The following is a 27,275-nucleotide window of genomic DNA, read 5'->3' on the forward strand; positions in this document are numbered from 1 at the left end:
GTACGTGCCCAACGTGTGTACCTATTAGCTATTAGCATACATTCGAGATACTGTTAGAAATGCTTAAAAGGTAATGTTTGTTAAAACGATAAGAGATATTTTGATACAAATAGTTAAAAAAGAGTCTAAGTGGATTGTGGAAAAAATTTAAAATGATATTGTACCGCGCCAAATGCTACATTATGCAATTTGAGAAGATCAAGGCAGCAACAGCTCAGGGAAAGTTTACTTTTAAAGCCATAATATCGACTAAAGTCTATTATCGGCGATAATAGACTTTTAATTTTGGAACTTTGTCTCTTGACATTCTAGTTTAATTTCATGCCTGTTGTTATTTCATCATTTTGATTTGTTGCGTTTTATTTAAAATATTTTCATTTTCTGTCATTTATCGTCGTTTTATTTTGAAAGAGACAATCGGAAGCGTGTTTTTCTATATTCCGGTAAAATGGCGATGCACATGAGGAGGACGCTGGTGGTCCTTCACAGAACAACATGCAGCAGTTTGAAGGTAATACCACATCGTTTAATAATATTGTGATGCAGTAAACGCAGACAATTCATATGTTTGAGGAAGAAGTTCGTTTGCTATTTTAAACTTGTTATATTACATAATGTCTTACCGGGCTTGCTGTGCTTGGCTAACGGTAGCTAGCTAGGTTAACTGCACGGGCATTAATATCATTAGCTACACAGAAGACTGTTGTTGCTAAAACAATTTTGAGAAATAACTAGAATGAGTTATACTCATCTGAAAACAAAAACAAACAAACAAAAAAAAAACAATCCCTAATCTAATTATCCCAATCATGGACACAAGTAACTGCTTTTTGAAGCTGTCACCAAAAACTACAAATGTTCTGGTGCATGTATGAGAATATGTTGCTTTTAGAAAAAGAAATAACAACCCCATCAAACAAGTCCAAACTTTCTGAAATTGTTAATTTTCTATTACTTAATGTTTGTTCTTATTGAAATAAAATTCTCAGACTCTTCAATCTTTGTGATGATGCTTAACAACTATGAGCAACTAAGCAACAGGAAATCTGAAAATGAAGCTAAATGAAACCTACAAAGCAGAAAAGGTATCGAAATGCCTGATGTTATTCAGAAAGGGCAATGGGTAATTGGAACTGTGGCCTCCAAAGTTTACCTTAACTGCCACTTCCGACAAGACGTGGAAGAAAAGTTGAAGACCAGACTGCACGTCTGTTGGGCGGGAATTGTTTGCATATAATTATTTGTTGACACAAGAAACATTGTCTAAAGGGAGAGAAAAGAATGGATTTCACAACATCAGCATATTCTGGATGAACATGTCCTGTAGTCAGTATAATCAATTGTAGATTGGTAAACTAATTACAAAAGCATCCTTGATGGTAAAACATTTCTTTGCCCCAATCCTTCCAGAATACTGAGGCATCCCTGGATGTGCGGCATCCCCTCCCACTTTTCCTGCCGGTGCGGACCAAGAAGCGTTACTTTATCCCTCCAGCAGTGGGGGTGAAGGGTAGGAAGGAGGAAAACAAGGAGGCCAGGGCCCGAGCAGCGGGCATCGTCTTCAGGCAGCAGTACTTGGAGAGGCCCATCAACATTGCCTGCACTGGTAAAACTGCTTCTTCATGCTTTGGCAGGCCAACACAAAATCAGTGAAGGTGTTTAGTTTATCAAGACATTATTAAACCTAACCGACTTTATCAGGGATTGAATAGTAGTTTAAGATAAATCAGCACATTAAATCTCAAAACTAGTGATACTGTTTTTGTATTTTAAAATAAACATGTAAATGTTGGATACTGTCTAGTTTCGCATCATTTCCTTGTTGGAGGTTAAACAGTTTTTAATCAGTCCTGTCTACCGTCTTTGCCAGCGGGAATCTTCGACCCCTACGTACCCCCAGAGGGCGACGCCCGTCTTTCTGCCCTGTCTAAAGAAGGCCTGAAACAACGAACGGAGCAGATACGACAGAGCGCCTCCTCACAGCTAGCGTAAGACTGGTCCTCTGACTCCATGTGTTGTTCCTATGCAGTTTGGTGTGGATCTGTTACTGCAAATAAGCAAAAGCTGAACATTTCTCATTTTTGTCTCTACAGCATTCGTAAAATCAAAGAGTACGACTCTGACTTCTCAACAAAAACTTTTGCAGAAAGAGCTCAAGAAATCTTCATTGAGGCTCACAACGCCTTGACGCAGTAAGAAAACATGCCCCGTGTCTCACTTCACACAACTCATATTAATGTGTGTTTTCATTTACCAGTTTTCATCAGAATTTTTCAATTTGCTCATGAAGCAACTGAAGATTCTAAAAAAAAAAAAAAAACGTAGCCAAAACAGTGCAAAAAATTTTATAATTGCTAACAATAAAGCTCCAGTAAAGGGTAGTAAGTGGGAATTAAAGTAGATTTTTTTTTGCCAACAACCATTCAGTCAGTTCACCATTACTTAAATATTAATTAAAACTATCTTTTGATCATGTAAATTATACATTTTCCAAACATATCTTAAGATTTTCTGCTTTGATGAAATTTCCTCAAGTCCTGTACACATGCAGAAACATGTCTTTCATAAATTTTTAATTAACACTAATTTCTCAAGGAGAATTTTGAAGCTGCTACTTCTATTTTTAGTTTGTGTGTCTGTGCATGTGTTAGAGAGTGAGGGAGAGAGAACCCTTAACTAATGCATCACAGTTGTAGAGTGGAATGAATGTAAAAATGTTTTTGTTAAACCATACTTGGGTTTTTCTTAAAGTTTCTCGTTTACTATCAAACAGACGAAAGTACAAACCTGGCTTTATTTTTGCAGGTTTAACAGGGAGAAACTTCATTTCCTCGTAACAGAAAGATGTTATCCAGTAAGTTCTGTCTTCTACCCTTGCTGTTTCATTTTTGTTTTTTACCACTGAACACCACTCTTCAGCTCCTCACTTCCTTCCCCTGTCCTGTGTTCAGGAGATGACGAGAGGAAATCGCTACAAGACGATCCGCTGGAGGTTCGTTGAGTCCCTGGAACCACCCAAAGTGGTCCACACCCGCTGCCCTGACATGGTCACTAAGGGAAACCTGTACGGCCAGGTGACAGTTCGCATGCATTCAAAACAGGTATGTTCATTGTGATACTGGATTACTGTTGTAGCCTACTGTGCACGTCCATGTATCTAAGTAAACTCACTGCCAGCTCCCTCTGAGTTACACATTCTGTGTTGATTGTGCCTCTCCATACATGATCTCATCATTTATTTATATATTCTGTATTTCAGTATAAACAGTCCAAGCTGTTGGTTTCTGTCTCTTTACTTTGGTACAAGAACACAGGAGATTAAGTGCGATCTTACAGAAACTTCTACTGACAGAACCTATATTGTTATAGTGTCATTCTGCCCATCGTGCAGTGTTGATTCAGTCATAAGGTGTGTGCTTCTTCCAGACTTACCAGACAAGTTTGGAAAAACCTGCACAAACTTTGCAGCAGTTTGACTTGCCTTTGAAGCTCTTAATGTTAGCTCCCCATCTTATTGAAATTTGTTTTACTGTCTGTTCTGTCCTGTAGACTTTGGCCATCTACGACCGCTTCGGGAGGTTAATGCTGGGCAGCGAGGAGCAGCCGAAGGACGTCTTGGAGTACGTAGTTATAGAGCGACACCTTGTTAACCCCTATGGCCGATGGAGGTTACACGGGAAAATAGTGCCGTCCTGGGCTCCAGCCAAAGACCCCATAATTAAGGTGACGCTCTGCTCTGCACTGACTGACAATATTTATCTTTTAGGAAGATTTGCCAGTTTATTAGGTAAACTAAGCTAAAACAATTTCAGCCAAAGTAACTCTTGCAAAGACCAACCTTATAAAGGCCAACATCTTTTAAGAAATGTTTAATAGTTATAATTGTGCTGTTGCTATTATCATGCTTCTTACCAGGTAGCCATCACACTGCTAATGTTAGACGCAAGTCTTTTTATTTCTCCTCCTAAATCCGTTTGAGTTTCTACCCCAACTGTGATTATAGATATTTATAGAATATTCAGTACTTAAACTTTTAATGTGGGAGTTCAGAAAGAAAGGGTATTTTAATTCTAACAATAAATAAAATACAAACTACAAAGTAAATGTAGGTATTCATAACATATGACAGATAACTATGTATCTGTGTGCCTTGTTCTGGATAATCAACATACGTTATTGTGAGCTGACAAACTCAATAATACAAGTTACAGAGGTAAAACAAAAAAATGCAGAATTGTGCAGACAACACATTTGTTTTTAGCTCTCTTCAGCTGAGATTTTATTTTACAATGAACAAATAATTTGAGTTTAAGTTCATTCTTTCTGGATTAATCCAGTGGTGGAAACTTTTAACTATTTAATTAATGCAGCAGACCCACATTTCACTGAAGCAGAGGCTCCATAACGTTTATCAAAGTTAACCAAAACTTTAAAAAAGCATGTTTCTAATATCACTGTCACAATGTAATAAAAGTGATTTCCAGTGAGTTGCATCCACATAGAAAAATCTGGCATGACTTTATAAATACCCTAAAGAATCTATACCAGTTTTCACTCAACATTAAGGGGGTGGATTTTTAGGAGCCTGGTTTTTATGGTGATTTATGCAGTTTTTACATTTAGTCATTTGGCAGACACTTTTATCCGAAGCGACTTACAGGTGGAAATATTTGCTTTTAACTGTGTATTTGCATCATAGCTACGTTGTGTATCCTGTGTTCATTTGGAGCGTTTGGATGTGCATGTGCTCAGAAATCAACACATAACAGCTTTGAATCAACAAAACAATGGCAGAAAAACTCAGTGTGCAAAAGTGGAGGTTCATGAGGTTCATGAGACTCTAGCTACTTTTGGCTAGAGTTGATTAGACCCTAATTTTTCCCACCGTGCATGTACAGTACTGTTAAATCCTCCAGATACCCACAATGTACTCAAGGAAGTATGTGAACAATGACACTGATGATGCAGCCATTGTCTATGCTACACTGTACACCGGCGGCCTTTGTCTGACTTTTCTGTACAATTCAGCCATTTTTAGACATTCTTGGGAACTCTGAATTTCTCTAGACTTTACCCACAGAAGCTGTAAGTGAGAACACGAATATCTGAGTCAGTCTGCCTGGACGTTAAATGTTCATTATCCGACTAGCTAACATTGAACAAAGTCTGCCTAATGTCCGATTAAGCCCATGTTTGAATATTGCAGGTAATTGTCTGGAGCACCTTACTAAACAGTGCCTTTATGTCAGTCTGCTTAGCACAACAGCAGAAAGTAGAGGAAATACTAACAATGCTTTGTGGTGTTGTACTGTGTTTCCCTCCTTCGCGAAAACAGAGTTCTATAAGTAAGACATTGTTTCTAACCATGTGACTACCGCTGCTTCGATGTTTTTGCTTCGTACTTTTTGGGTGATGCGATGCCTCCTGCACACTCTTCACATGAACCACCCCTCACTGACTGCAAACTATTTACCCATGTGAGAACATGTCTGACACGGACAATCTCCTGTTGTGTGCTGCGTGCTGTTCATGGTTTCAGACGTTTCAGTCACAGCTCCTTCCTCTGGTAAGAAACCTGTTAAACGCAGCTGCAAACTTAAAATAAACGAGTGAGGTGAGAACAATGTGTCAGGCTCAGAATCAGTGTTTTATCATGTGACACTAGTTACACTGAATCTGGAACGTAGTCATGTTGGTGCTTGTAACATACAACTAGACGTAATAAGTTGTTGATTGGGTGAACTTATTTTTAATTGTCTCTGGAGCAAGTAAATTGACTCCTGCTGGTTTATTGTGTCACTTGCAGCAACACAAGGCTTAACTGCATTTTTCCACAGCAGCAGTTTTGATGATCTAGCACTTCTCCATCATAGATAAACATTATGGACATGCAGGGATGCAGATGAATCCCTGCTACTTGAAATTTTTTTGTTGTTTTTTCTTATGCATTCAAATGTTTCCTCAAGCACTGACATCTGTCAGTAAGCATCAGAGAATATGATGAACAAAGCCCTAATTACCTGAGAGTTGTGTTCGTGATGTGTGCCAGTCTTCATAATGTTCAACTGGACTAGGAGATGACTCGCTTTATATGCATCGCTGCAAAAAATAATCACCTTAAATATGTGAGTCAGTCTCTGAGTCAGCTCCTGCTGTGTCTTGCGTCCACTCGACAGATGGAGCAGTAATGTTGCCTGGAAGGTGTTTCTCACTCTTTCTGATAAAATCTCAAAACGTGTGCAAAGCTCTGCAGAAGTGTTAAGAAGTCTCTGCTGCAGCGCTGGGCGCTGTAACAATATGGAGCCTCACTAAACTAAAACCATTCGAATTTTCCATTAGAATCAAAATCTAACAAAGCATAAAAGTGTTTTTCATGTTTCATGAATTAATTACAAATGCGCTCAATGATATGTGTTTATTATAAAGACTTGAGAAGTAACATCAAGTCGCCAGTTCAAGTACACACCAGGCCATGCCATGTGGTTAATCAATAATAATTAATTAATTCATCATGTTTTGAGAATCTGCTTCTGAAAACTACCTATAAATTAAAGCCTTCAAGTAAATCCAATGAATAAAAACCACAACATTTCTCTTATTTATAGTAGAATAGACGTTAAGGCTAATGAGTACAACATTGTACTTAAGTATAGTTCTTGAGTAAATGTACTAACAAAATATATTTTATTTCTTTCACTCAGATTATGCTCTATATAATATCTCCTCCTCTCGCTCTTTTAGACTCTGATGATTCCTGGCCCAGACCTGAAGCCAGGAGAAGAGTTTGATGCACTCAACTATCAAGTTCCCACACCAGCAGCAGTACAGTGGTACAAATAAGCCACCAGGCGGCGCCGCTCGTTTCACCAAACTGCTGTAGGACATTATCTCTAGTCATGGGCCAAAGGCTGTATAAAATTTGGCTGTGGCAGGTTAGTTTGTCCACTTTGGCAGGAAACCAGACTTCATTTGGAGGCTTGTTTGTGTTTGAAAAAGGTGTTTGGCTGAAACAGTTCAAGCAGCAGGTGAGTCTTAGGATGAACAAACTGCTGTGTACTGAAGCCAATATAATCTTCTTCTTACTCTGCAGAAAACCACCAAACAAAACTCTGGAATGATAAAAGTAACGGCTCTTACTATGACTTCCAACATCAGTTTTTGTCTCACACATTTTCATGTTTTCTTCTTGAGGCTAATTTAATGTGCACATGTAAAAAAAAAAAAAAAAGATAATAAAGTGTACAGCTCTCCTGTAATTGAAATGTTTAATTCTGTGATGAATATACTGCATATCGACCTTGGAAAATACAAAAATAAAGTGTCCCATCAGCTTTTCTTCACACAAGCAGATTTCACTGGATTGTGCATCTTTCATAGAAGATGCAGACAAAAACGGAACAGGCCGTTAATCTTTGCAAAACAAGGGATGTGATACAACAATTATAGATTTTCTTTCAACATGACAAATTACAGCACGTTCATCCAAAAACACATGCAACAATGCTCACAAAACTAGGTCACATTATTGACAGAAAAACTGCCATATTGTTTACAATGAAATCAGTGAATGAAGGAAACCTGGGCTGAATGACACTGTAGCAGAAGTGCTGATAATTATTCACTATTTGAAACAACTGGTACCTGATTTCACTGGATAATGTATTTTACATGTTACTTACATCAATACAGAAACTGATCATAATATAGGTTTTATTCACCCTAAAACATTTAAAAAAATGTAAAGTTGTAGTACTAAAAAAAAACATAGGGACACTATTAATAAATAAAAAAATATTTAATCATCATAGGATGTATTTGAGTATTTCAGTGATACAATTTCTGAATTTTAATGATTGCATATTAAGGAACGTCTCATGATCTAGTTTCTTTCAGTGCCAATTAGGAGACTTTGGCAGGAAATAAGAAAAAATGCTTTCCATCATTCATTAAATCTGTTTCTTGCAGGTCCTATTAATATAAAAGCATATCCCTTTAAGTTAAAACATGCTTTCCTACCTGGTGCAGTTTCACAATCTAGTACTCCAGTTCCCTATTTCAGTTGTTTTAAGCCTTTTGCACCACACCGCCTTCAACTTTTCACAATCTGCCCTATGTCCAACTTTTAATTATTTAATTCATGTGGCAGACCCACATTTCACTGAAGGAGTGGATCCATAACATTTATCAACGTTAACCAAAATTTTAAAGAAGCATATTTTTAATATCACGGACTCATTGTAATAAAAGTGATTTCCAGTGAATTACATCAAGATAAAAAAAACTGGCATGACTTAAATACTATAAATACCCTAGTTAAAGATTTATAACAGTTTTTGACATTAAGGGGTTGGATTTTAAGAAGTCTGATTTTATGGTGATTTATGCAGTTTTTACAGTTTACATTTTTACAAGTGAGATTGGCATAGTTATTTGGGTAGTGGAATTTTATTTTCATTTTGAATAGAAACTGAGAGAGATTGGCTTTAAACTATAAACAGGTATGCCTAGTTTTATCATAGATTCTTGATTGAATTGTACTTGATATCCATTATAACCCTGGTGGAACTGCATGACACTTTTCTTTTACTTTAAAATATATAATTTCCACAAAACAACAAAATTACACTGAATTTACCATGTTAGTATTAGATGTGGAGTCTATGAGTTAGGTCCTTTGCTTTATGTATATGTCAAATATTTGAATTGCCACATAAAAGCATTCAAATGCATAAAACATTTTAATTTAAAATGGGGGGTTGAAGCAGGAAGAAAAGGGACTTCATCTAATTACCTTAGATGCCCTTCCATCAATACAGCAAGGACTGTTCGTAGGTCACGGATCAGAGAGGGATGTTATGAGTCTGCAGTATGTGCTTCAGTAAAAAGAAAACTGATTTTTAGTTTTTTTTGTTTTTTTCACAACTCACGCTATCCAGCTCATTGATTCTCTACAGGAGGCTTCTTAATTGTACAGCACTGTGGAAAGAGCACAGCCCTAAGTTGTATCTTTCATTAGCCCCCCAAGTACTTGTCCATCAGAAAGGGATTTTCACTTTGTTGCCTGCAGGGACCTGTTCCTGACCCTTTTACTCTCGTTTCCCTGTGGATCCAGGGAAGTGTAAAACAAAGTTCACCATAATAATCAAATATGGTTCCACCAAAATAGTGTTAAAGAGTTGACCTTCGCTTAGCCGGTAAAGTAAATTCTGACTAGATTTAGGTCACAAGTCAGGTGGAAATACAAGAGCCTCAGCAGCACACTCTGCATCAGCATCTTCATCTTCCTCTGGAATATTCTCTGGCTCCCATGTAAAAATGTCTGAGGCATTGTATGTGAATGATCCAGAACTGCTCTCTACCATCTCCCAGGGACACAAAGCATCACGTCGACCGAGGGCTAAGTTTGTTATGGACTCATCTATTTGCTCTCTGCTGACATCTGCTTCACTAAGTGGCCCCTGGTTTTCTGGGACTTCATCTTTTTCACTATTGGGAAGATCAGCTGTGCTTCTGCTTGATATTTGTGGATAATTGCATTCAGTGGGACAAACATCCACTCCAGCACTGTCTTGCCTCTTGAGAACCTTTGGTTCTTCTGCCTCCCATGGACAAACATCTGCCCGAGCACTGTCTTTCTTATTCAGAACCTTTGAGGCTTCTGTTTCCCATGGACAAACTGCTTCAGAGGAATTTTTCTGTCCTTGTAGCTTCTCCGATTTTGCGTCCGATACTTCAGTTTTGACTACCTGTGTCTCTTCGTCTGTCTCCCATGGACAGATGTTTACCCGAGTTGTGTCTTGTCTGACATGACCATCTGATTTTTTGGGGATCTCTGCTTTACCTGCTTGAGAGTCCTCAGTTTCCCATGGACAAACATCTGCTGTTTTTTGCAGTTCTTGTGACAACGTCCTGGTAGCTGCAGTATTTTCAGGGGGCTCAGTTTCCCAGGGACATACATCTACACTTGTGCTGTCTTGTCCGTGAGGTTGTTTCAAAGGTGAGAGAGTCTGAGAGTCCTCTGGGTCATCCTGATTTCCAGCTTCCCAGACATCTACCTTGATGGTTGTTTGTGACGTTGAGTCTGTATAAGTTTGCTCTGTGCTCCCCTCATCCCATGGACAAATACATTCCATGATTTTTGGTGGATCTGGGAAATCCCATGGACAACTTTCTGCTGTCTTGGTGACATTTTTACCCCAATTTAGAGCAAGTGATTTAGCAAGGTCTTGTTGCTCACTACTTAAAAGTTCTTTTGATGCACCAGGATAAACAGCAGGTTTCATAACTTCTTGTCGAAAGGGCACCGTCAGGGTTCCCTTTGTCTCCAAAGGATTTAGGTTTTCATATACAACTTCAGCGTTGTCCTGAACATCCCAAGGACAAACATTAGCATATTCATTATCTTGACTTACTGAAGGTTTGGCAGTTTCTGCAGTCTCCCAGGGACATACCTCTGCTGCATGTTTCAAAGACTGTTGTGTCTGTGCGTCTTTGGACAAGTCAGTATGAGAAATAACAGGAACATCCTGCGATTCCCAAGGACACACTTCACTGCGAACACTTTCTTGTCTTTTCACAATCCCTTGCTCTTGAGCTTCCCATGGACATACATTTGATCGTTCAGACACTTGGAATTCCCAGGGGCAGACGTCTACTTTAATGCTCTGCTGTCTCTTTGGTGCCTCTCCTTGCTGCAAAGTACCTGCTCCATCCCAAGGACACACATCTGCTTTAGAAACATTACAAACTGGTGTAATTCGATTACTCCCTCTTCTGTGAGTGGAAGGCGTTCTACAGCTGCTGGCAGTTTCCCAAGAACTTATACTACTCCGTTTACTGTTGTGCCTTGATAAAAACACATTTTCATAAGTGCCATCTTTTTGTATATCATCAATGTCCCAAGGATAGACAGTGGATTTTACAATCACAAGTCTTCTTGGGCTTCTGTCTGAGGAATCCCCAGAGGACAGTCTGATTGCATTTTGCTTCACAAGACATGGTTTTCCATCTGCTGTTGTCAGACTTCTTTTCTGCAGTGGCCTCTTTTCCGTGCTTGGACGTCTGCTTGATGATCCTGATCTTGGAGTTGTGGATGCACTTTCCTGACTTTTTTGGGAAGCAACATCTTCTTTATTCAAATTTCCATCTTTACTAGACCTGCTTCCTGCGTCCAAGGACCCTACAATTGATTTCACGGAGAGCCACCTGTTGGTGGTGGTGCGGAAAGAAAACACCCGCTGATCTTTTGTGACCTTGGGTCTTGGAGAGCCTGGTGCACTTGCAGAGACAACAGCCTTGGGTTTGGTGGACTCCATTTCACCTTGTTTGTCCAACGAAGGATTCCTTTCTGGAGATGGTAAATGGTCCCATGGGCAGACCAGTGCCAGTGGAGATGATGGCCTTTTTTCCTCACCATCCTCTGTGTTTGCATAGGTGACATGCTTCTGGTTCTTGTCTCCTGATGGTTCTTGTTCTACCTCCCACGGACAGACCTCGGCCTTGTCATATGACTCTGACTGAAGCGCACTCCTGGTCTGTTCACCAATGGAAATGCTCTGCCTGGACCTTGTCAGCATTGTACTGCTTCTGTTCACCTTGGTTATATTCTCCATAGAATGGGTAGAAGTGGACGTGAGACTCCAGGTCTTATGAATCCTGTTGTGGTCAGGATGCAGGAGGTTGGTGTCAATTGTCAGATTTTGTGCACTGGCTGACTTACAGACGCCTGGTGGAATATCCAAGGAGTCTGTCTCTGATCTCTGTGACGATCTCTTCACAGAGTTGGCCTTTAACATGGAGTGATGATCACTTTGGGACTTGCGCATGGATGGTGTTGGCGATTTCATTGAACTTCTGTAACTGATGCTGACAGTATCTGGAGCCCCCCTAAAAGAGTCAGACTGACTTATACTTCTACTGCGGAAAGATCCGTCTTTTTCCTCGCGACTGCACTGCCGACTCATGGATTCCGGGATCTCAGCAATACGTTTAATAATAGATCTCCCCAGTGCACATCGAGAACTTCGCTTCTTAGTCAGATGAGGGTTGTTCGCAGTCATCTTCTTCGTCTTGTGGACTTCTAACTGGGCATATAACTTCTTCAGTTCATCCTGGTGCAAATGAAGAAGGGGAAGGGATTGAGGAGATGGTTGAAACGAATGAGGAGAGGAAAACACACGGAGAGTAACAAGTCAGGCGAAAGGTAAAATACGTTTACATGTAAGAACACAATTTAGGATAAAAAAGGGGTAAATGGTGGAGAAAGTCATATAATATGTTTTCTTGCATTGATTATGAGTATTTACTGTTACTTTATCATTTAAATTATGATACATTTAAGATCTGTTTATATGTCTACATGTGGCCATAAGTGAAATTAACCATTTATTTTTATCATTTAAATGTGACTTTGGGAATTTCTTCCACATTTTGTAAATTATGCCCTAATGGAAAGTGATAACATCGTTCTGAGGGGACAAGAGGGTTTACCCGAAAGTCATCAGGATCCACACTGTGCTCACTCCAAGCAGAGTGAAAGCTGCTGTTAAGGTACGAGCCAGAGCGTCGCAGGTCCACCTCATCTTCATACACCTCTGCTGCAATCTCTTCTCTCCCAGGCTTAGACACATACAGAAACTGGAAAGCACAAACACACACGTGCATGAAAGAGAAAACTGATGTGTTGATGTAAAAAATTAACTTTTTTTATCCATATAAACATTGCTTTCTGGTGTATGATGGGCACTACAGCTAAGTGCCTCTAACACAGCACATCTACTGCAGCAACAGTGACAGGCAAGCTGCAATAAACTCTTTCCACTTTGCATAATATGTTCATATATACATTTTTAATGTATTCCTCATAAAGTATGTTCCAATCTATATTCTTCAGTGTTTACAAAGTGCACTTAAACTTTGACCCCTCATTCCTTCCCAGAATTTATTTACTTTGGCACTAAGACATGGACGTGCTGAATACCTTGGGAATGAAAAGCAGGGCAAGTGTCACAGTGATGGTAACGTGAGTGTGCGTGAAGGAGAGCAGCAGCATCCAATCAGGATGGAGAGAGGGAAAGGTGAACCTGACAGAGACGGAAAGCACAAAATCACTTTTTGTGACTATTCTGTGTCCTGTGGAGTGTACAAATACACTGCTCTTTAGGCATATGAGGTTTACCGGAACAGGTGGAACATGGAGGAAAGAAGCAGCTCGTTGTGGATGGCGATGCCCATGTAGCGAGGCTCGTGGAAGGCTGAGGGGACCGGTCTGACGGCGGTCCACAGGGAGCTTCCCCAGCACAGGAACAGAAGCTCAGCTGTAGTAGAAGGCGGTAAGAACAGAGGAAACCAAAACCATGGATTGTCTATAAGTTCATGGATAAATATAGAAGTTTTTTTTCTTTTAAAGAAAATAAATAAGTCTCATTTCTCAGACTTTCTTGGTTGCCCTAATTTACTAAAATAGTTTTGCACAGTTTTTTCTCTCTTCAAATGCAATGGTGGAAGAAGTCATCAGCTCCTTTAAAGTAAAAGTAGCTGTATGACAAGGTAAAAAAACAATCTAAAATTAAAGTAATTATTTGCAGAAAGCTGCCCAACAAATAAAGTAATGAAATAAAACTATAAAGAGTGTGTTCAGCATTTTACTGTTGATGCATTTGGAGCTGGAGCTTTGACCAATTTACTTCTATATACATATATCCAGGTTTCATCTTCACGTCTACTCACCCACAGCCATCATGTAGTCCCATCGGTCCAGGTAACACAGGATGAAGCCCTGTCCATCTGATGTGGACGTTGTGATGAACACTGGGATGTTCCTGTCGCGGTTTTGGAGGACGCCCACTGTCCAGGCACAAAGGAACCAGCTGACCGTCATCAGCATCACTCCCAGAATCCTCAGCAAGTGGAGGCTGGACATGTAGGGCACTCTCTGGGCCGTGCGTGAGAGGAACACCTTCAGCACCCTGTGGAGAGGAAACACAGAGAAAAGGAAAAGTCTAACAAAAACCTTCTGTATGTCAGGATTGTTGCTCATACACTATCTGAAATAATGTCTTCTTGTTTCACTCTGATCTTTAAAATCCACAGTTCCTTAGTTAAAGCTGAACAGTACGATCTACAACTTAATTTTTTTGGCTATAACCTAAAGATGTCACATGTGATCTGTTAAAACGATGACAAATCTCACATTTTATTACCAATGTGAGACAAAGGTATTTATGTTACATATGTGTTTGTTATGTATGTATGTAAGTTATTTATGTTACTCTGAAACAACATAAACCCACCTGTACATCTTCAGTGTGACTGTGCCGTAGACGATAGAGAAGCCGAGCATTCGGACCCAACGGAGCAGAATACACCTGAAAGTACTCGGCTTGAAGTACAGGATGAAGACCTGCACAGACAGAGACACACTTTACTTGAACTACATGAACTGCATGGACAACGGTTTCCCTGGTGGGTACTACTAATACTGTTGTCGTGCTAATTCTACTTATAAGCAGCACTATCGCTATGTTTACTGTAAAATACAGACAAATTAGTGGTGCCATTCAAATGCTGCATGTGAGGCTCAGTGTGATGCATCTGAGTTATATTTCTGTTTGATAGTGTTAGTCTTCAGAATCCTAGCATGCTAATGGAGGCAGTGGGTCCTGAATCAGCAATATAATTCAGTTCTAATGGAGAACAGATGACACTGTAAGAAACATATACATTAACCTAAGAGCTGGTGCAAGCTGATGCTGTCAGACACCGGGGAATAAAATCATTTTAACAACTTCAAAGCTACTTATGTGGAAAGGAAAAGGCCACAGTTGTGTAGAGTAAAACTTTCCTACACATTGTTAATACTGAGGGCTCAGTCAGCCACATTCAATAACAGGCTGTACCTTTGTCTGTGATCGGTATGTAACAATAGAGTGGATGACTGTAATCCAGGAATTAAAACTCAATCTGCTGTGACAGTCTGTGTCAGTCACTCTGGTTAAGAGCATCCGCTAAAGCCTGAAGTTTGAATGCAAATTTACATAACTGCATTAAAACCACTTATAAAGGATGAAGGACTCAGGGTGAATACATATAGAATCAGAGACAGTAAACATCCAGAGGAGGCAGTTTAATCAGCAGAAATTACCTCCACCTAAAGGCAGACGGGGGTCTCAGCTGTAGGAGCCATTGATCAGACTGGTGAAGATAAAGCTGAGTGGGCAGAGAGGACTGATATTTGCAGGTTGAATGCTGACATATTAGCGCCTAATGTTGATTATTTTCACTTGTTACAGAACAAGATGATCAAACATTTGGAGCTGGTTTGTGTCAATCTGGTAAATATTTATCTCCTTTTTTGGTCTCCACCACGTCCTGAAGAAAATATCTGGATCAACTGCTTAATATCCCAGAGAGAGACATGAAACAACCAAAGTAAACACTAAACAACAGCCACAAACGGGCACTAAACATCTGTAAAGATGTGAGAAATGAGCTGAACACAACCATAAAGATACAGAAATTTACCAAAAGGTCACCAAATGTATTCCCTGAGGTGTGAAACTATGCAAAACAACAATCATCAGGTGTAAAGTGACAACAAACCAGTACAAATATACACTGTGCCAAGCAAGGAAGGAGTACAAATATCCTCTCTCCTACAGGACCCAGAGCCCATTGTGTTATAATCTGTGTTTGCTGCTGAGCAGGTAGTGTACAGTGGATTATTTTTAAAGTATTTTTTAGAGCTGTTGCTAAAAACAATGCTATGAGATCATTGAGAGTTGAAAGTCAGCTGATAATTCTCTGCGGGTTTCTCATTTCACACTGTCTCAGTTTCTCCATCTGCAAGAACTGATCGTTTGGACTGATCGCAAGAACCTAAATCCTTTGGAGACAAAGGGAACCCTGACGGTGCTGAAGTATAGTTTGTATACAGTATATACAGGAAGTACAGTTTTAGTTCTATTTCTGTGTCATGTTAAACACCTGCATGATATTTAATTGATTTTTTTTCTTATTATTAGTTAATGCAGTTATAACTATATTTAACAAGGATTCATGTGCTAATTAATGTTGCTAAAGACGATAGAGGCTTGCTTGTTCCATGTTTCATGTACAGTAGATGTTCCTTAGCTCAGAGCCTTACCTACACATTATCAATCATGTTACATACATGTATAAACATTGATCAATTATATTTAACAATTTATTAATGTTACTCGCATTTAAAAATGTTAACAGAATATGTGTTTGCAGGTTTATGAGGATCACAACAGGCATTAATAATGTATAATATGCTTATTAATTACTGATGCATTTATGTTACTTAAGGAAGATATTTGTTAACAGTACATACTACATGTCTATTGTATTTTTTAACTTTTAATTAATGCTTATTAATTATTAAGTATTGTTAATTGCATTGTCCTAAACTAATAAATAAGAGTAATAGTAGTATTATGTGATGCCTTAGTTAGCTTGAATACCATTACTAAGTAAATAGTAAACATATCTAACAAATATTTAGCTTTTAGTTAATGCTTATTACTTTATTACCCAATGTTAATTAATGTATCTTTATTATAATGAGTTAATTAAATGAAAAATGAAGTTCTACAATTCAATTCTCTTTATAAATATGTTTACTCTTTGGCACTGCACGATAAAAAAAATAGAACAAACAGCACCATGTCAGGGGAAGAGCAGCATTAAATCCTTAAAGCAGCTGCCAAAAGAATAGATTTTTGAAAATCAGTTTTTCAGTTCAGTAGCTCTTTATCCACCACTGGACTGCCAGCGTTTTACAGATCACAGAAAAACCTTCAAAGGGGAATTTTTTATTTAATTTTATTTTCTCCGGAGTTGCCCTTTCATTTGAAAGGGCAGTTAAAGGAAACCACGTTTAGTTTAAGGTCGTCACATGAAAGTCTCATTTAAGGACATCACAGCAACAATCGCTGTCTTTCAGTAGGAAGAAGTGCAGATCAGGTTCAGCTGCTGCTGCTAAGATGAATTTTCTGCTTCAGGTGTTGTGATTGTGTGCAGGACTTTACATGAGTGCAATCGCTGTTAATAAATACATGTAGCAACACAACAAAACACCAACAGGCCCTTCAGCAGCCGACTGTTTGTGCATCAAATGGACACAGCATCAGAGTGACCCCCCCCCCACAGGTTGAGATGAGACAGGGGACTCTATCAGAACTACAGTTCAGTTCACGGGCTGCAGGTTCTTACTGTTGACTGATGGTTTTACAGCTTTAATATGGATATAAACAACAGCAGCAGTTATGAATGAGATGATGTTTAATGTGGACCACTAAAGTCCTGAGAAGCTCTGTATCCGTAGCAACTGATGGGTTAAACGCAGCCCTAGTTTTCTTGATTGACAGATGTCTCACCCTATCACACTCAACCCCCTCACTTGAACCTGGGCTTCCTTCCTAATCCTAATCCTTAACAAATCCTGATTCAGGATTGTCTCCTGTACCTGCCAAGATGGCAAAGAGTGGGAGAATCAAATGTGAGCTTCAGTAATGCTTTTTAAACCATTTTAAAATATATGTATAAAAACACTACATAAACTACATAAACCAGAAAAGCCATCAGCTTTACGAATCCTTCTACTTTCAGTGCTTCAAATATATTTAGTTCAGAGGTGGTAAGTAACTAATTACATTTAGTCAAAGTAACTGTCTCGAGGAACTTGGTTATATTGTTGTAGCAGATTCAGATTCTTACAACAAAATAAAATAAACATATAAAAGATGACGTGTCTCTACACTGACACAGACACTTTTTTACCCTTATTTCTTCATTAATTACAGTTTTTTCTTCATCTTATTTTTCACCTTTGAAAGTTTGTTTGCAGTTTGCGACACATATTAAAGATTCATGTTTTTAAGTGTTTATGTTCTCCGCAGAAACTTTATTTATGAGCCAAAACTGGAAAAAATCTGAACTAAACTTGAAAACTTATGTTTTTCAACTAAAGATTTTACTTTTTCAGTAACTGTCGGATTGATTCAGACAAATCAGTGTAGGTATTTAATGTAGGTTACCAGTGGACTTATACCTTTACATTTAAAGTTAAATTCCAAACCTGTACTTTGAATTTTGAAGTGGTTCTGCTACTTCTGCGGGAGAACTTGAGAACTAGGATAGTATTTGCTTTATTGCTTGAATGTTTACTTTGTGTACTTCTGTTACCTCTAATTTAGATGTATGGAGGTGGCAGGAGGAGTATTTTCACGTAAGTACGAGATCAGAGTACTCCCTTCACCATGTGATATTAAATATAAATATTTAAAGTTCTTTTATTTTGACATGGTGACACCAGTGTGCAGTTAAGAGAAGCAGAGCTGCCATAAGAACGACCTGTTAACATGTTCACATATCACATTAAACTAAATGAATGATCAATAATCTGCAGTATGAGCTGCGAACACACACTGAATCACTCAGTCAGCAGGAACGAGCTCCGATCGACCGACACTCTCAGACAGGTGGATAAGAGGTCACGGCTGACTGACGTTAACGGCCCTTTAGTTGGAAAAATGAATCTAAAGACTGATTGATGATCTATCATTGGAGCAGAGACACGTTATGAAAACGGTGGCTCGCCCGCCCCATTTCCACTCACACACACGCCTTCACCCCATTCACCCTCCTGCACATCGTCCATTATGATATAATCCGTGTGCTGTGCAGTGATCTGTAAAGAGCTCTAATCTGCCAGCTCGCTCAGAGACTCACCGGGAAGTACAGGAGCAGAGACCCGAACAAGATCGTCTCCAGCAGCAGGAGGCCCGACGCCCGGATCCTCTGAGGGAGGAGGAGGTGGAGGTGGAGAACAACAACGTTTAAAGTCAGAAATACAAGAGGTTGTTATAAAGGACCAGTGTATATCTTTGTGTATTTGTTTTTCTGCACATTGTTTCTGATTTTCTACAGCATAAAACCAAACCTACATTAATTTTCAGAAAAGGCAGAACCCGTTGGAAGTTCCCAGTTTTGTCTACATCTAAAAACACATTTCTCTCCTGCACTGATGATGAAGCACCAAGAGCCAACCAATCAGAGCCAACGCTGTCTCCAACAAATGATGTTCATATGCAATAAGTGTGTGAGGAGTCATCCAGGTGAGATTATCAAGACCTATTGATAAAAGTCATTAAGATTTAAAGATTCATGTTATGAGAAAAGACATTTCTCCTAATTAAACAACCAAATCTTTCCCAGTCTATAATGGCTCAGTGTCAGTGTCTAAACGCCTTACTGAGCCAAAAGACCTGACTCACCCGGTTTCGACGGTGCTTGTAGGCCACCATCATGCTGACAAAGATGAGGAACATGAAGACCCCCTGGACGGCCAGCACGGCGGCCCTGAGAAGCCAGTCCTCCTGCACCCAGCAGGGTGCACCGTCCTGGCAGCTCTTGCAGCCCGGCCAACACGGGAGACAGATGGGCATGTTCGGGTAACACGTACTGCCGTCACTCCGGTTCACATAGCCGCCATCTGCATTGAACAGGGACACATGCATCTACACCTACACAAACCCCTGTGAAGCTCTCGTGTTGTACACCTCTAAACCCTCACAAAGCACATGCAAAAATGAACTCATCATTTAATTACTGTTAGAGTTGGATTCTAGTGTGAGAAGGAGACAATTGGATGAGATGGGAAGACATGACGTCTTCAAATTGAGTTTAACAGCAGTGGTACTGCAGCTAAGATAATGTACAGGCTTCTGCTGGAGGCAAAATGTCCCAGAAATCATGATAAGCTGCACTCTGTGGTTTTAAAAATCATTAGAAGAGACTGAATTCATATCGTGGTTCACATAATTTATAGTGTTGTGAAAATAACAATCAAATGTATGTATTTATAATTAACACACAGCAGGTTTCCACCACTTCTCTTTAAGGTAAAATAACAATATTGTAAAAGCATTAACTCAACCAATGCATGCTGGGAAGTCTACTAATACGCTACTAAACCTAAAGTCATAACTAATGTTCATGAGTTCTGTCAATAAAAACAACGTTTTAAGTTGAATTAGCTTGAAAATATAAAACTTAAGCAGGTAGAAAAGGAGTAAATTTGCTCCACGCTCCTACGTGCTTCTAAAGACCTCGGATTTGATTCAGCTGTGTTGAATTGTGGGAAGCCGGTGAGGGATCATGTGCTTAACTAACCTGGTTACAATCATCTTTCTCTAGTAGCTGAGTTCTTAACTGTGATGTAAAGAGAAACTGGATTCTGTTTATGAGGTGGGTGATTAGAGAATCACCTGATATCACCTGTAGACACATGAGCAGGTGTTTAATCTGCTTTTTACAAGTGATCTTGGTCTTGATGAAAGTAGCATCACACGGAACAACACCTCCTCATATTTAAGTCCTAAGTCAGACTAATAAACAAAAATCAAACTACGTTTCCACCGTGTCTGTGTTTATATTTCAGACGTTGTCTGTCTTTCTCTACTGTGTCATTCTGCTTAGTCTTCATCATGTATCCGATCACTGACCTGTTGCATGTCAGTGGATGCACAGTAACCAGGCTACTTAAGTGCATGTGTGTGTAAACAGTATGCAAACACAGCGTGTTGCTGCACCGATGACTGCTGGTTGATCAGAGAGTCAGAGAAAACCGACAAAGTGAAAACTAAGAAAACTCTTTTAAGATAAATTAAAAAAAACCCAAAACATCTCCAGGTTAATAAGCACGCTGTTATTTTTTTTTACCACCATTAAACCAGCTCACAGTCTTTCTCTAACCTTAACCAAACAATGTCAGCACCCGACCATAATAAACCTTAGGAGACAGGGCTGCTCAGGTAATAAATCTAGGTTCTGCTACCTGCTGAGCAGAAACTGGAACATTAACTATTTAAAAATGTCTAAAAAATTTAAACAAGTTAGTCACAGTCATAGGCTGTCACTAAACTATGTGTAAAACAGGCTAAAAACAAATCTGCCATGCACAATTTGAATTGTTCCACAGGTAAATCTGCTAATCCGAGCTCCTGAGTTCATTCATCCCTATCAGTTCAAGTTCTGCACAGCCATCATACATTTTAAACATTTAAACGATTTGTGTCTTAATTTGTTTAAATGGGCAGCACAACTTTGATGACTTTCAGTTCACTCACCCAAGTCCTGAGGGTCGATCTCGGGGTTGTAGTAGCCGTCTTTACAGCGGCAGCAGTACTGACCCAACCGAAAACCCCGACCTGGAATTGGCATGCACTGAAGATGACAGGACAAAAAAATATTACAATTCTCTCTTCTGGTATTCTTTTTAAAAAAAACATTTTACTCTAAGTACTTCATAGTTTCACTACTTTTAATAGTTTTAATCTACTAAACTAAGGTTTGGAGCCTCGTGACTGAATCCAAGACTTAGATACAGATACAGCAGCATAATCAAGGTAAAATGAAATGTTTGACGTCTGTTAATGCAGCACAGGTTTGATACACACAGTTAAACACATGCCCCCTTGTAAACTGCCCAGTTACAGCAAAAAGCTGCTAGTGACCATTAAACAGCTTCCTCTGCCTCTGCTGCCACATGAGCAAGAACCTTGGAGCATTTTGTCCTATTTCAACTGGTTTTACTGTAAAAACAAACATCAATACAACACATAAAATGTTCAAATCGATTGTTTAGTTTGTTTTAAACATGTTTTCACTGGGAAAAAATATCATCAGGACAGAAGCATATGTTCCTAAACCTGTGTAAATCATTCAGCATTCAATTTCGGAAATGAGTTTTCTGTTTCACCTCAGTCCATCTTAAATGAGCTGGTGCCCAGAGAAGGTGATGGTGTTTCTGGATCTTGTCTATCTTTCATATGTGGATGCAGCAACCATCTGACCATGTTAGTTGGAAGTGTCCCTGAGCTCATGCAGTGATTTCCACTGCAGAATCATGTTGGTTTTTAATCCAGTGCTGCCTGAGGACCCAGTTTTTCTTTCTGGCCTGGTCACTGTTACAGAAATCTTTCTCAGAGTAATGAAGCTCTCGTCATTCTTACTATAATATCGCTCTGCAAACAAACGTCTTGTGCTCCTCTCACCTCAAAACATCCCAGGCAAAACATTTCGGCTCAGTGGGTTTTAATGACTAATGAATTAATTTGACATTTTACACAACAGGATTGTAAGGTTAGTGTATTTAATCAATCTTTGGATCATTAGAATTGTATATAATACAGTGAATTCATGGTTAAACATTGCATCCTGTTCATCTGCCCAATGTTCTTGCTGCTTGTTGTTGTCTTTGTTACCTGCTGTTCTTTTCTCTCTTCTCTTTCCACTCACCCCAACCGGTCGAGGCAGATGGCCGCCCACTATGAGCCTGGTTCTGCTGGAGGTTTCTTCCTATAAAGGGAGTTTTTCCTCTCCACTGTTGCCTAAAGTTTGCTCAAATGGGATTGTTGGGTTTTCTATATAATTTTTTTGTATAATTATTCTCTCACCTGAACATGCATTTATCACATGATGTAAATATTAAACCTAAATAAACTTATATCAACTAAAAAACCAATGGTTTATTTCAGCTCCGTGTGTCTCAGGCTCAAATGATGTCAAACAGTGAAGCAGTGTCACTTTTCTGTTGTTGCGATAAAACCACCAGGCCTGAATAAAGTGCATGAATTAAGGTTAAAATGGGGTCATATTCCTCCCTCTCACTCGATTTCTCGCTTCAATTTGGGCAGTCGGGACAGAGAGACACACACAAACACACACACTTGGATGCTCTGTGTGTTAATCTAAGTTAAAAGCTAAATGGATACATAATGCCTCTACTGAGAGCATTAGCCTTTTCTAGAGAAATCCTGTTTCCATGCACACACACACACACATGCCGGCCTCACATATGTATATACAAACTCACAGCCCCCTTATCAGATGCTTAAGGATCTAATGGCATGCGCTCAACTCTAATGTGATATGGATTATACACAGTGGGCAAATTAATTCTCTTCACGGTCACATCTGAATTCAACAGAGAGTCGTAGTAAATTCAGAGAATTTGCTCATCTGTCATGTTTAAACTCAGAGCTATGACGCCACTTCAGCTGTTTTATAGCTTCATGCTGCCTCAGTGATGTAGTGGCTGTTGCTTATTTCAAATAAATATTTCAGATGGTTCAAACATTTAATCTCCATCAGACACCAGAGGATGTAATAACCACCATAAACCACCAAACACACGAAATGTTCACTGAACTCCTGCTGCCTCTGCTGGTAATTATCAATAATCACTAGTTCCCAGCTCACAAACTTATTCCTAAGTTTTTCACTGTATCCGTCATGTGCTACATGGCAAGCCAAGATTTCCACATTTACCTTTCTAGCACCTGATATACACATGATCGTGAGTTGAAATCAGAGATGACACAGAAGAAGATGACACAAGGTGTGAAAGGACTTCTAGGCTGAAGATTGCACAAGATGAATTTAGATGTAAATGAGTTGAACAAGACAAACTGTTGACAAACATCAAAGCAAAAGATGCAGTGGGATGATAATGGACATGGACGGGACCAAACAGCAGAAAGGGGGTGACACAGTACGTCCTCTGCTCGGGCAAAGGGTTTGAATCCTCTAAGCCAGGTAGGTCAGGATGGGACAAAAGGTGCCATGTGGATTTGGGGATTTTTTTGGACTTGTCTTGTGCTTCAGACCTTTGTGAGTGCGGTGCATAAGAGGGGAAGTATGTCAGCGGGCTGGATTATCGGCATAATCCATCAGATCATCCCGCAGCCCGCCACCCAGAACAGCCATTTTTAAATAGATGGCTGAGATGAGAGGTAGAGGATTGGTCGGGAAAAGGGAAACTGAAGCAGAGAAATGGGTGGAGGTGGTGGAGCAGATAGGAGAGTGGTGGGAAGTGTGAATGGGTGAAAGCATAATCAAAGATTAAAAGGCAAAAACAAAGTAATGAGCACAGACAGAAAGGGCTTAAACCATTTAGAGTGTATTTGAGTGATGTAACTACAGCTAAAGTCAGAACCAGAACAAGCTTCTATAGACAGAGCTAAAGGTGGAACGTTCAAGACTTCTGTAAATAAAAACAGATTCACTACTTTGATTGACTAATTAAATAACTTATTCAATGGTTAAAGGAGAAACTCTTGGTTGGCAGTTTACAGGGCAACAGTTTTCTAAATGTTTGGTGCAAGCGATGAATGTTTTCTGTTAAAGTTTGTTGAAGTTGCTTCAGCTGATTCCAGCAGGATCCAGTGAGACAGCTGACAAACAGTCACTCACCATTTCCAATCTAATCAGTTAACCTAAGAGTGAGTCTGCAGCCAAAAAGGAAGCAGAGACATTCATTTTGTGCAGAAACACCTGATGATCCCCTCATATAGGTGAAGGTACCGTTGACATGAAGGTGGGTTCAGGTGATATTTCAGCAGGACAAAGCCACGACTCCTCCTGCAGCTGCTGCAACTGTGTGGCTTCTCTCTTAATTTGTCTGGTTTTATTTTAGATTATTTTTAATTAACATACTTTTGTTGTTTTGCATTTATTATATTTCTCCTTTTTTAAATCTGTTTACATTTGTACTAGTGACATATTAGTTTACTGTTCATATTTGTTTTTATCATAAGTTGTCTTTAAAGTACTTAAATAAAGTCTGATATCTGTTACAGAACCGTGATTTATCTGTGACTGTGCAGAAAATTCAACCTTTCTTTCCAGTTCAGTATTTTGCTCTGCTGTACTGTTGTTTACCTCCATCGATGTGCGGTTGCACTGGTGTGTATCTGCAAACCAGGCGTCTCCTGTTGCGCACTGGTCCAAGTCAATGTCTTGAATGTTGACATCCACACGGATCACACCTCTGACACACAAAAAGCACACACACACACACACAGGTCATCAGAGTCGGCATTAAAGTCATCAGATTAATCTTTTTCTCTCCTGCAGCTCTGAGGAAACCTGTGTGGCCTTTCAAAGAGCATATTCTATCCAACTCTGATGATTTAAACACATTTTTAGTCTAAATTCTTACCAAACATTTCTCCAGAGTGCTAGAAGAAAGGTTACAGGGACCAACACAGAACGAGAAAGGAAGGTGAAATGCAAAAACTGACTCTTTTCAAACCTGTAACCAATGGTTTGGAATATGTTTTGCTGGCAGCAAAGGTTAGATCATCTACTGAGTACATGGAAAATCAACAAAACTCAGTAAGAGAAGTTCCTCTAACACTAATCATTAGAGGTGATGTCCTAAAGGGCGTTCTCCATGTACAGCCTAACGTCCATTAGAGTAGACACAAGTTACAGATCAGTAGCATCTCAGTAAAAACATCATAGACACATGTTGGACAATACTGCAGTTAGTACATGTTGGTGGTTCCCTGGAGAACTCGCTGCGGTGCAACTTATCATATGCAAACAGACAAAAAGCTTCATAAAACACAATACAACACGTTTGTGTTTAGTGGCTGAGTTTTCTGAGTTTGCAGCAGTTTAATTTCATATTTATATTTATTTGCATTTTTAAGCTGCAGCACAAAGACCTCTCAGGGCCTCCATACTAATCCATGCAGGACTCTAATAGTTAGAGTTATGTTCTTATTTCACTGTTTAAATCTTCCGGTGTTCTATCCACTCTTTAGATGACAGCACTGACCAGTGACCTGTTAGCTTCGTTAAGCAACTTTCTTGTTTGACATTTTGACAAAAAGCAGCCAGATGTTTACTATCACTGATAATAATCAGCATCACACATCACGGCCGTGTTTGTGTCTCTGTCTGTTTGAAATATTTCCTCAGCTTGTGTGTTTGAGTGTTTCCTATGTGTGTATGTGTGTGTTGGCCCTAACCTGAACTCTGGTGTCAGGTCGGGCTTCAGGCCGTAGAAAGATGTGGACAACGTGAGCATCCAGCTGGGTTCAAAACGTCCGTCCTTACAGTCCAAGAAGGGGGCGCTGGCCCAGCGCACCCCGCTGCGGTCGGTCACGTAGCTGTCGCCCTGGCCCCACTTGGGAGTGTCTAAGGTGCTGAGGTCGTTGATGAGCACCCGCTTGGACAGAGCTGCCATCGGCTGGCTGGACTCTGGAAATTTAAATTGTCTGAACCAGCTGTCGTCAGGGGCTGGGGCGGGCGGATGCAGGCTCTCCCAGGCCTTCGATAAGTCCTGGAGGACAATGGTCTGTACCTTGGCTGTTGGGTTGCGAGTTGCACGAAGAACCAGCTGAGGAACCTGAGCAGTGGGGTCGGCATCAAAGGTGAGCAGGGCCCGCTGAATGAGCACGTCGGCCTCCAGGAGGGCACGGACCAGGGCGTGGTACCACTCCATGTCCTCCTGCACCGTGCTCTCCCGCAGGTCACTGGCCTGGAAGATCATGTTGAGGAAATTGGCTGTGTTGGCCAGAGCATCCATAGTCGGCCGGAGGGGGTCACCAAAGGTTCTGGGCAGGGGCCCGGCCTCCCCAGGTGAACTGTACGCCCGTGAGCAGCGGGCTCCTTCCAGAGTGGAGGGGTCTCCTGTGTACAAGAAGGTCTCTGCTGGGGACCAGTCGTCCTCCACTGTGGGAGTTTGTGAAGGTGTCGCTGGAAACCCAGAAGGCTCTGAGGATCCGATGGAACTGGGGGGGCTGGTGGGGATGTCTGAGGTTCCTGTGCTGTTTGTGGAAGAGTCGGTGCTGTTGTCTGCCTCCACCTTAACTCCAGAAGGGAGGTCTGGAGTCAGCTGTGCTCTGAGGAGAGGGGGGAGCAGCAGAAGAAGCCAAACAGGACCCATCCTGAATTCACTCTGGAGAAGAAGAAGAGGAGCAGAGGAGGGGGGGCGGGGGGGTCACGCACCTACAACACCGTCTGTTTTCGGCCCATTTGTAATTCCTCTGGGGAGTTGGCGGGTGTTTGGTCTCTGTGGAAATGTCTTCATCTCTGCATCAGTCTGCGCTGCAGCAGGTGTCCGCTGGGTCTGCACCTCTCTCACTCACGCACAGCTCCATCCGTGCGCCGCACAGACACACGCACGAGCCCTTTAACCCTCACGCACGAGCCTAAAGATGCGTGTCCTCGTCTGTTTTGATCGTTGGTGGAGGAGGTGGGTGGCGGTTCGTGCACTGCCCTCATGTCCGCAGTCCGCCCGGTATCAACAGCCGGTGGTTCCAATGTCACAGAGGTTTCGTGTCGTGCGTCAAGCTCCAAATCAAAATATACGCAGCGTGCGCAAAGAGGGGGAGGAGGAGGCGGGGAGAAGAGGGGGGAGGGAAAAGCCCCAAAGTTGGGGGATCTCCCTTCCAGGT

General features: G+C 40.5%; 2 protein-coding genes across 3 annotated transcripts; one reads left to right on the top strand and one right to left on the bottom strand.

The window, feature by feature from the left end:
• The first annotated feature begins 8 nt into the window (after positions 1 to 8).
• Positions 9 to 7,340, top strand: mrpl45 (mitochondrial ribosomal protein L45). Of its 2 annotated transcripts, XM_026358758.1 has the most exons (9): positions 9 to 70; positions 412 to 511; positions 1,411 to 1,606; positions 1,871 to 1,988; positions 2,094 to 2,192; positions 2,806 to 2,854; positions 2,952 to 3,101; positions 3,550 to 3,723; positions 6,742 to 7,340. In XM_026358758.1, exons 1-9 carry the CDS (start codon positions 60 to 62, stop codon positions 6,838 to 6,840), a joined length of 996 nt encoding a protein of 331 aa, XP_026214543.1. In that variant the 5' UTR covers positions 9 to 59; the 3' UTR covers positions 6,841 to 7,340. The 2 variants fall into 2 exon arrangements, with proteins under 2 accessions (XP_026214543.1, XP_026214544.1); XM_026358759.1 differs by lacking the exon at positions 9 to 70 and having other exon boundaries at positions 342 to 511.
• Positions 7,341 to 9,087: 1,747 nt separating this feature from the next.
• si:ch211-156l18.8 (probable G-protein coupled receptor 179) lies at positions 9,088 to 26,764 on the bottom strand. The gene is made up of 11 exons (XM_026360185.1): positions 25,845 to 26,764; positions 24,748 to 24,856; positions 21,153 to 21,249; positions 19,299 to 19,516; positions 18,754 to 18,822; positions 14,292 to 14,401; positions 13,729 to 13,967; positions 13,178 to 13,316; positions 12,980 to 13,082; positions 12,490 to 12,636; positions 9,088 to 12,110 (listed from the first exon to the last, which is right to left on the bottom strand). Exons 1-11 carry the CDS (start codon positions 26,762 to 26,764, stop codon positions 9,222 to 9,224), a joined length of 5,040 nt encoding a protein of 1,679 aa, XP_026215970.1. The 3' UTR covers positions 9,088 to 9,221.
• Positions 26,765 to 27,275: the final 511 nt, after the last annotated feature.

This window comes from Anabas testudineus, chromosome 1, assembly GCF_900324465.2.
Source record: "Anabas testudineus chromosome 1, fAnaTes1.2, whole genome shotgun sequence".
NCBI classification, from domain to species: Eukaryota; Metazoa; Chordata; class Actinopteri; order Anabantiformes; family Anabantidae; genus Anabas; species Anabas testudineus.

Bases quoted from the DNA above. Each gene is read 5' to 3' on its own strand.
- mrpl45 (XM_026358758.1), top strand. The intron at 3,102-3,549 runs GTATGTTCATTG...TCTGTCCTGTAG, and splicing joins TTCGCATGCATTCAAAACAG to ACTTTGGCCATCTACGACCG. The intron at 3,724-6,741 runs GTGACGCTCTGC...TCGCTCTTTTAG, and splicing joins CCAAAGACCCCATAATTAAG to ACTCTGATGATTCCTGGCCC.
- si:ch211-156l18.8 (XM_026360185.1), bottom strand. From the start codon at position 26,764: ATGGGTCCTGTTTGGCTTCTTCTGCTGCTCCCCCCTCTCCTCAGAGCA. The intron at 21,250-24,747 runs GTAAACAACAGT...TGTCATCTTCAG, and splicing joins GCAACCGCACATCGATGGAG to TGCATGCCAATTCCAGGTCG. The intron at 13,083-13,177 runs GTAAACCTCATA...CGTCTCTGTCAG, and splicing joins TCCATGTTCCACCTGTTCCG to GTTCACCTTTCCCTCTCTCC.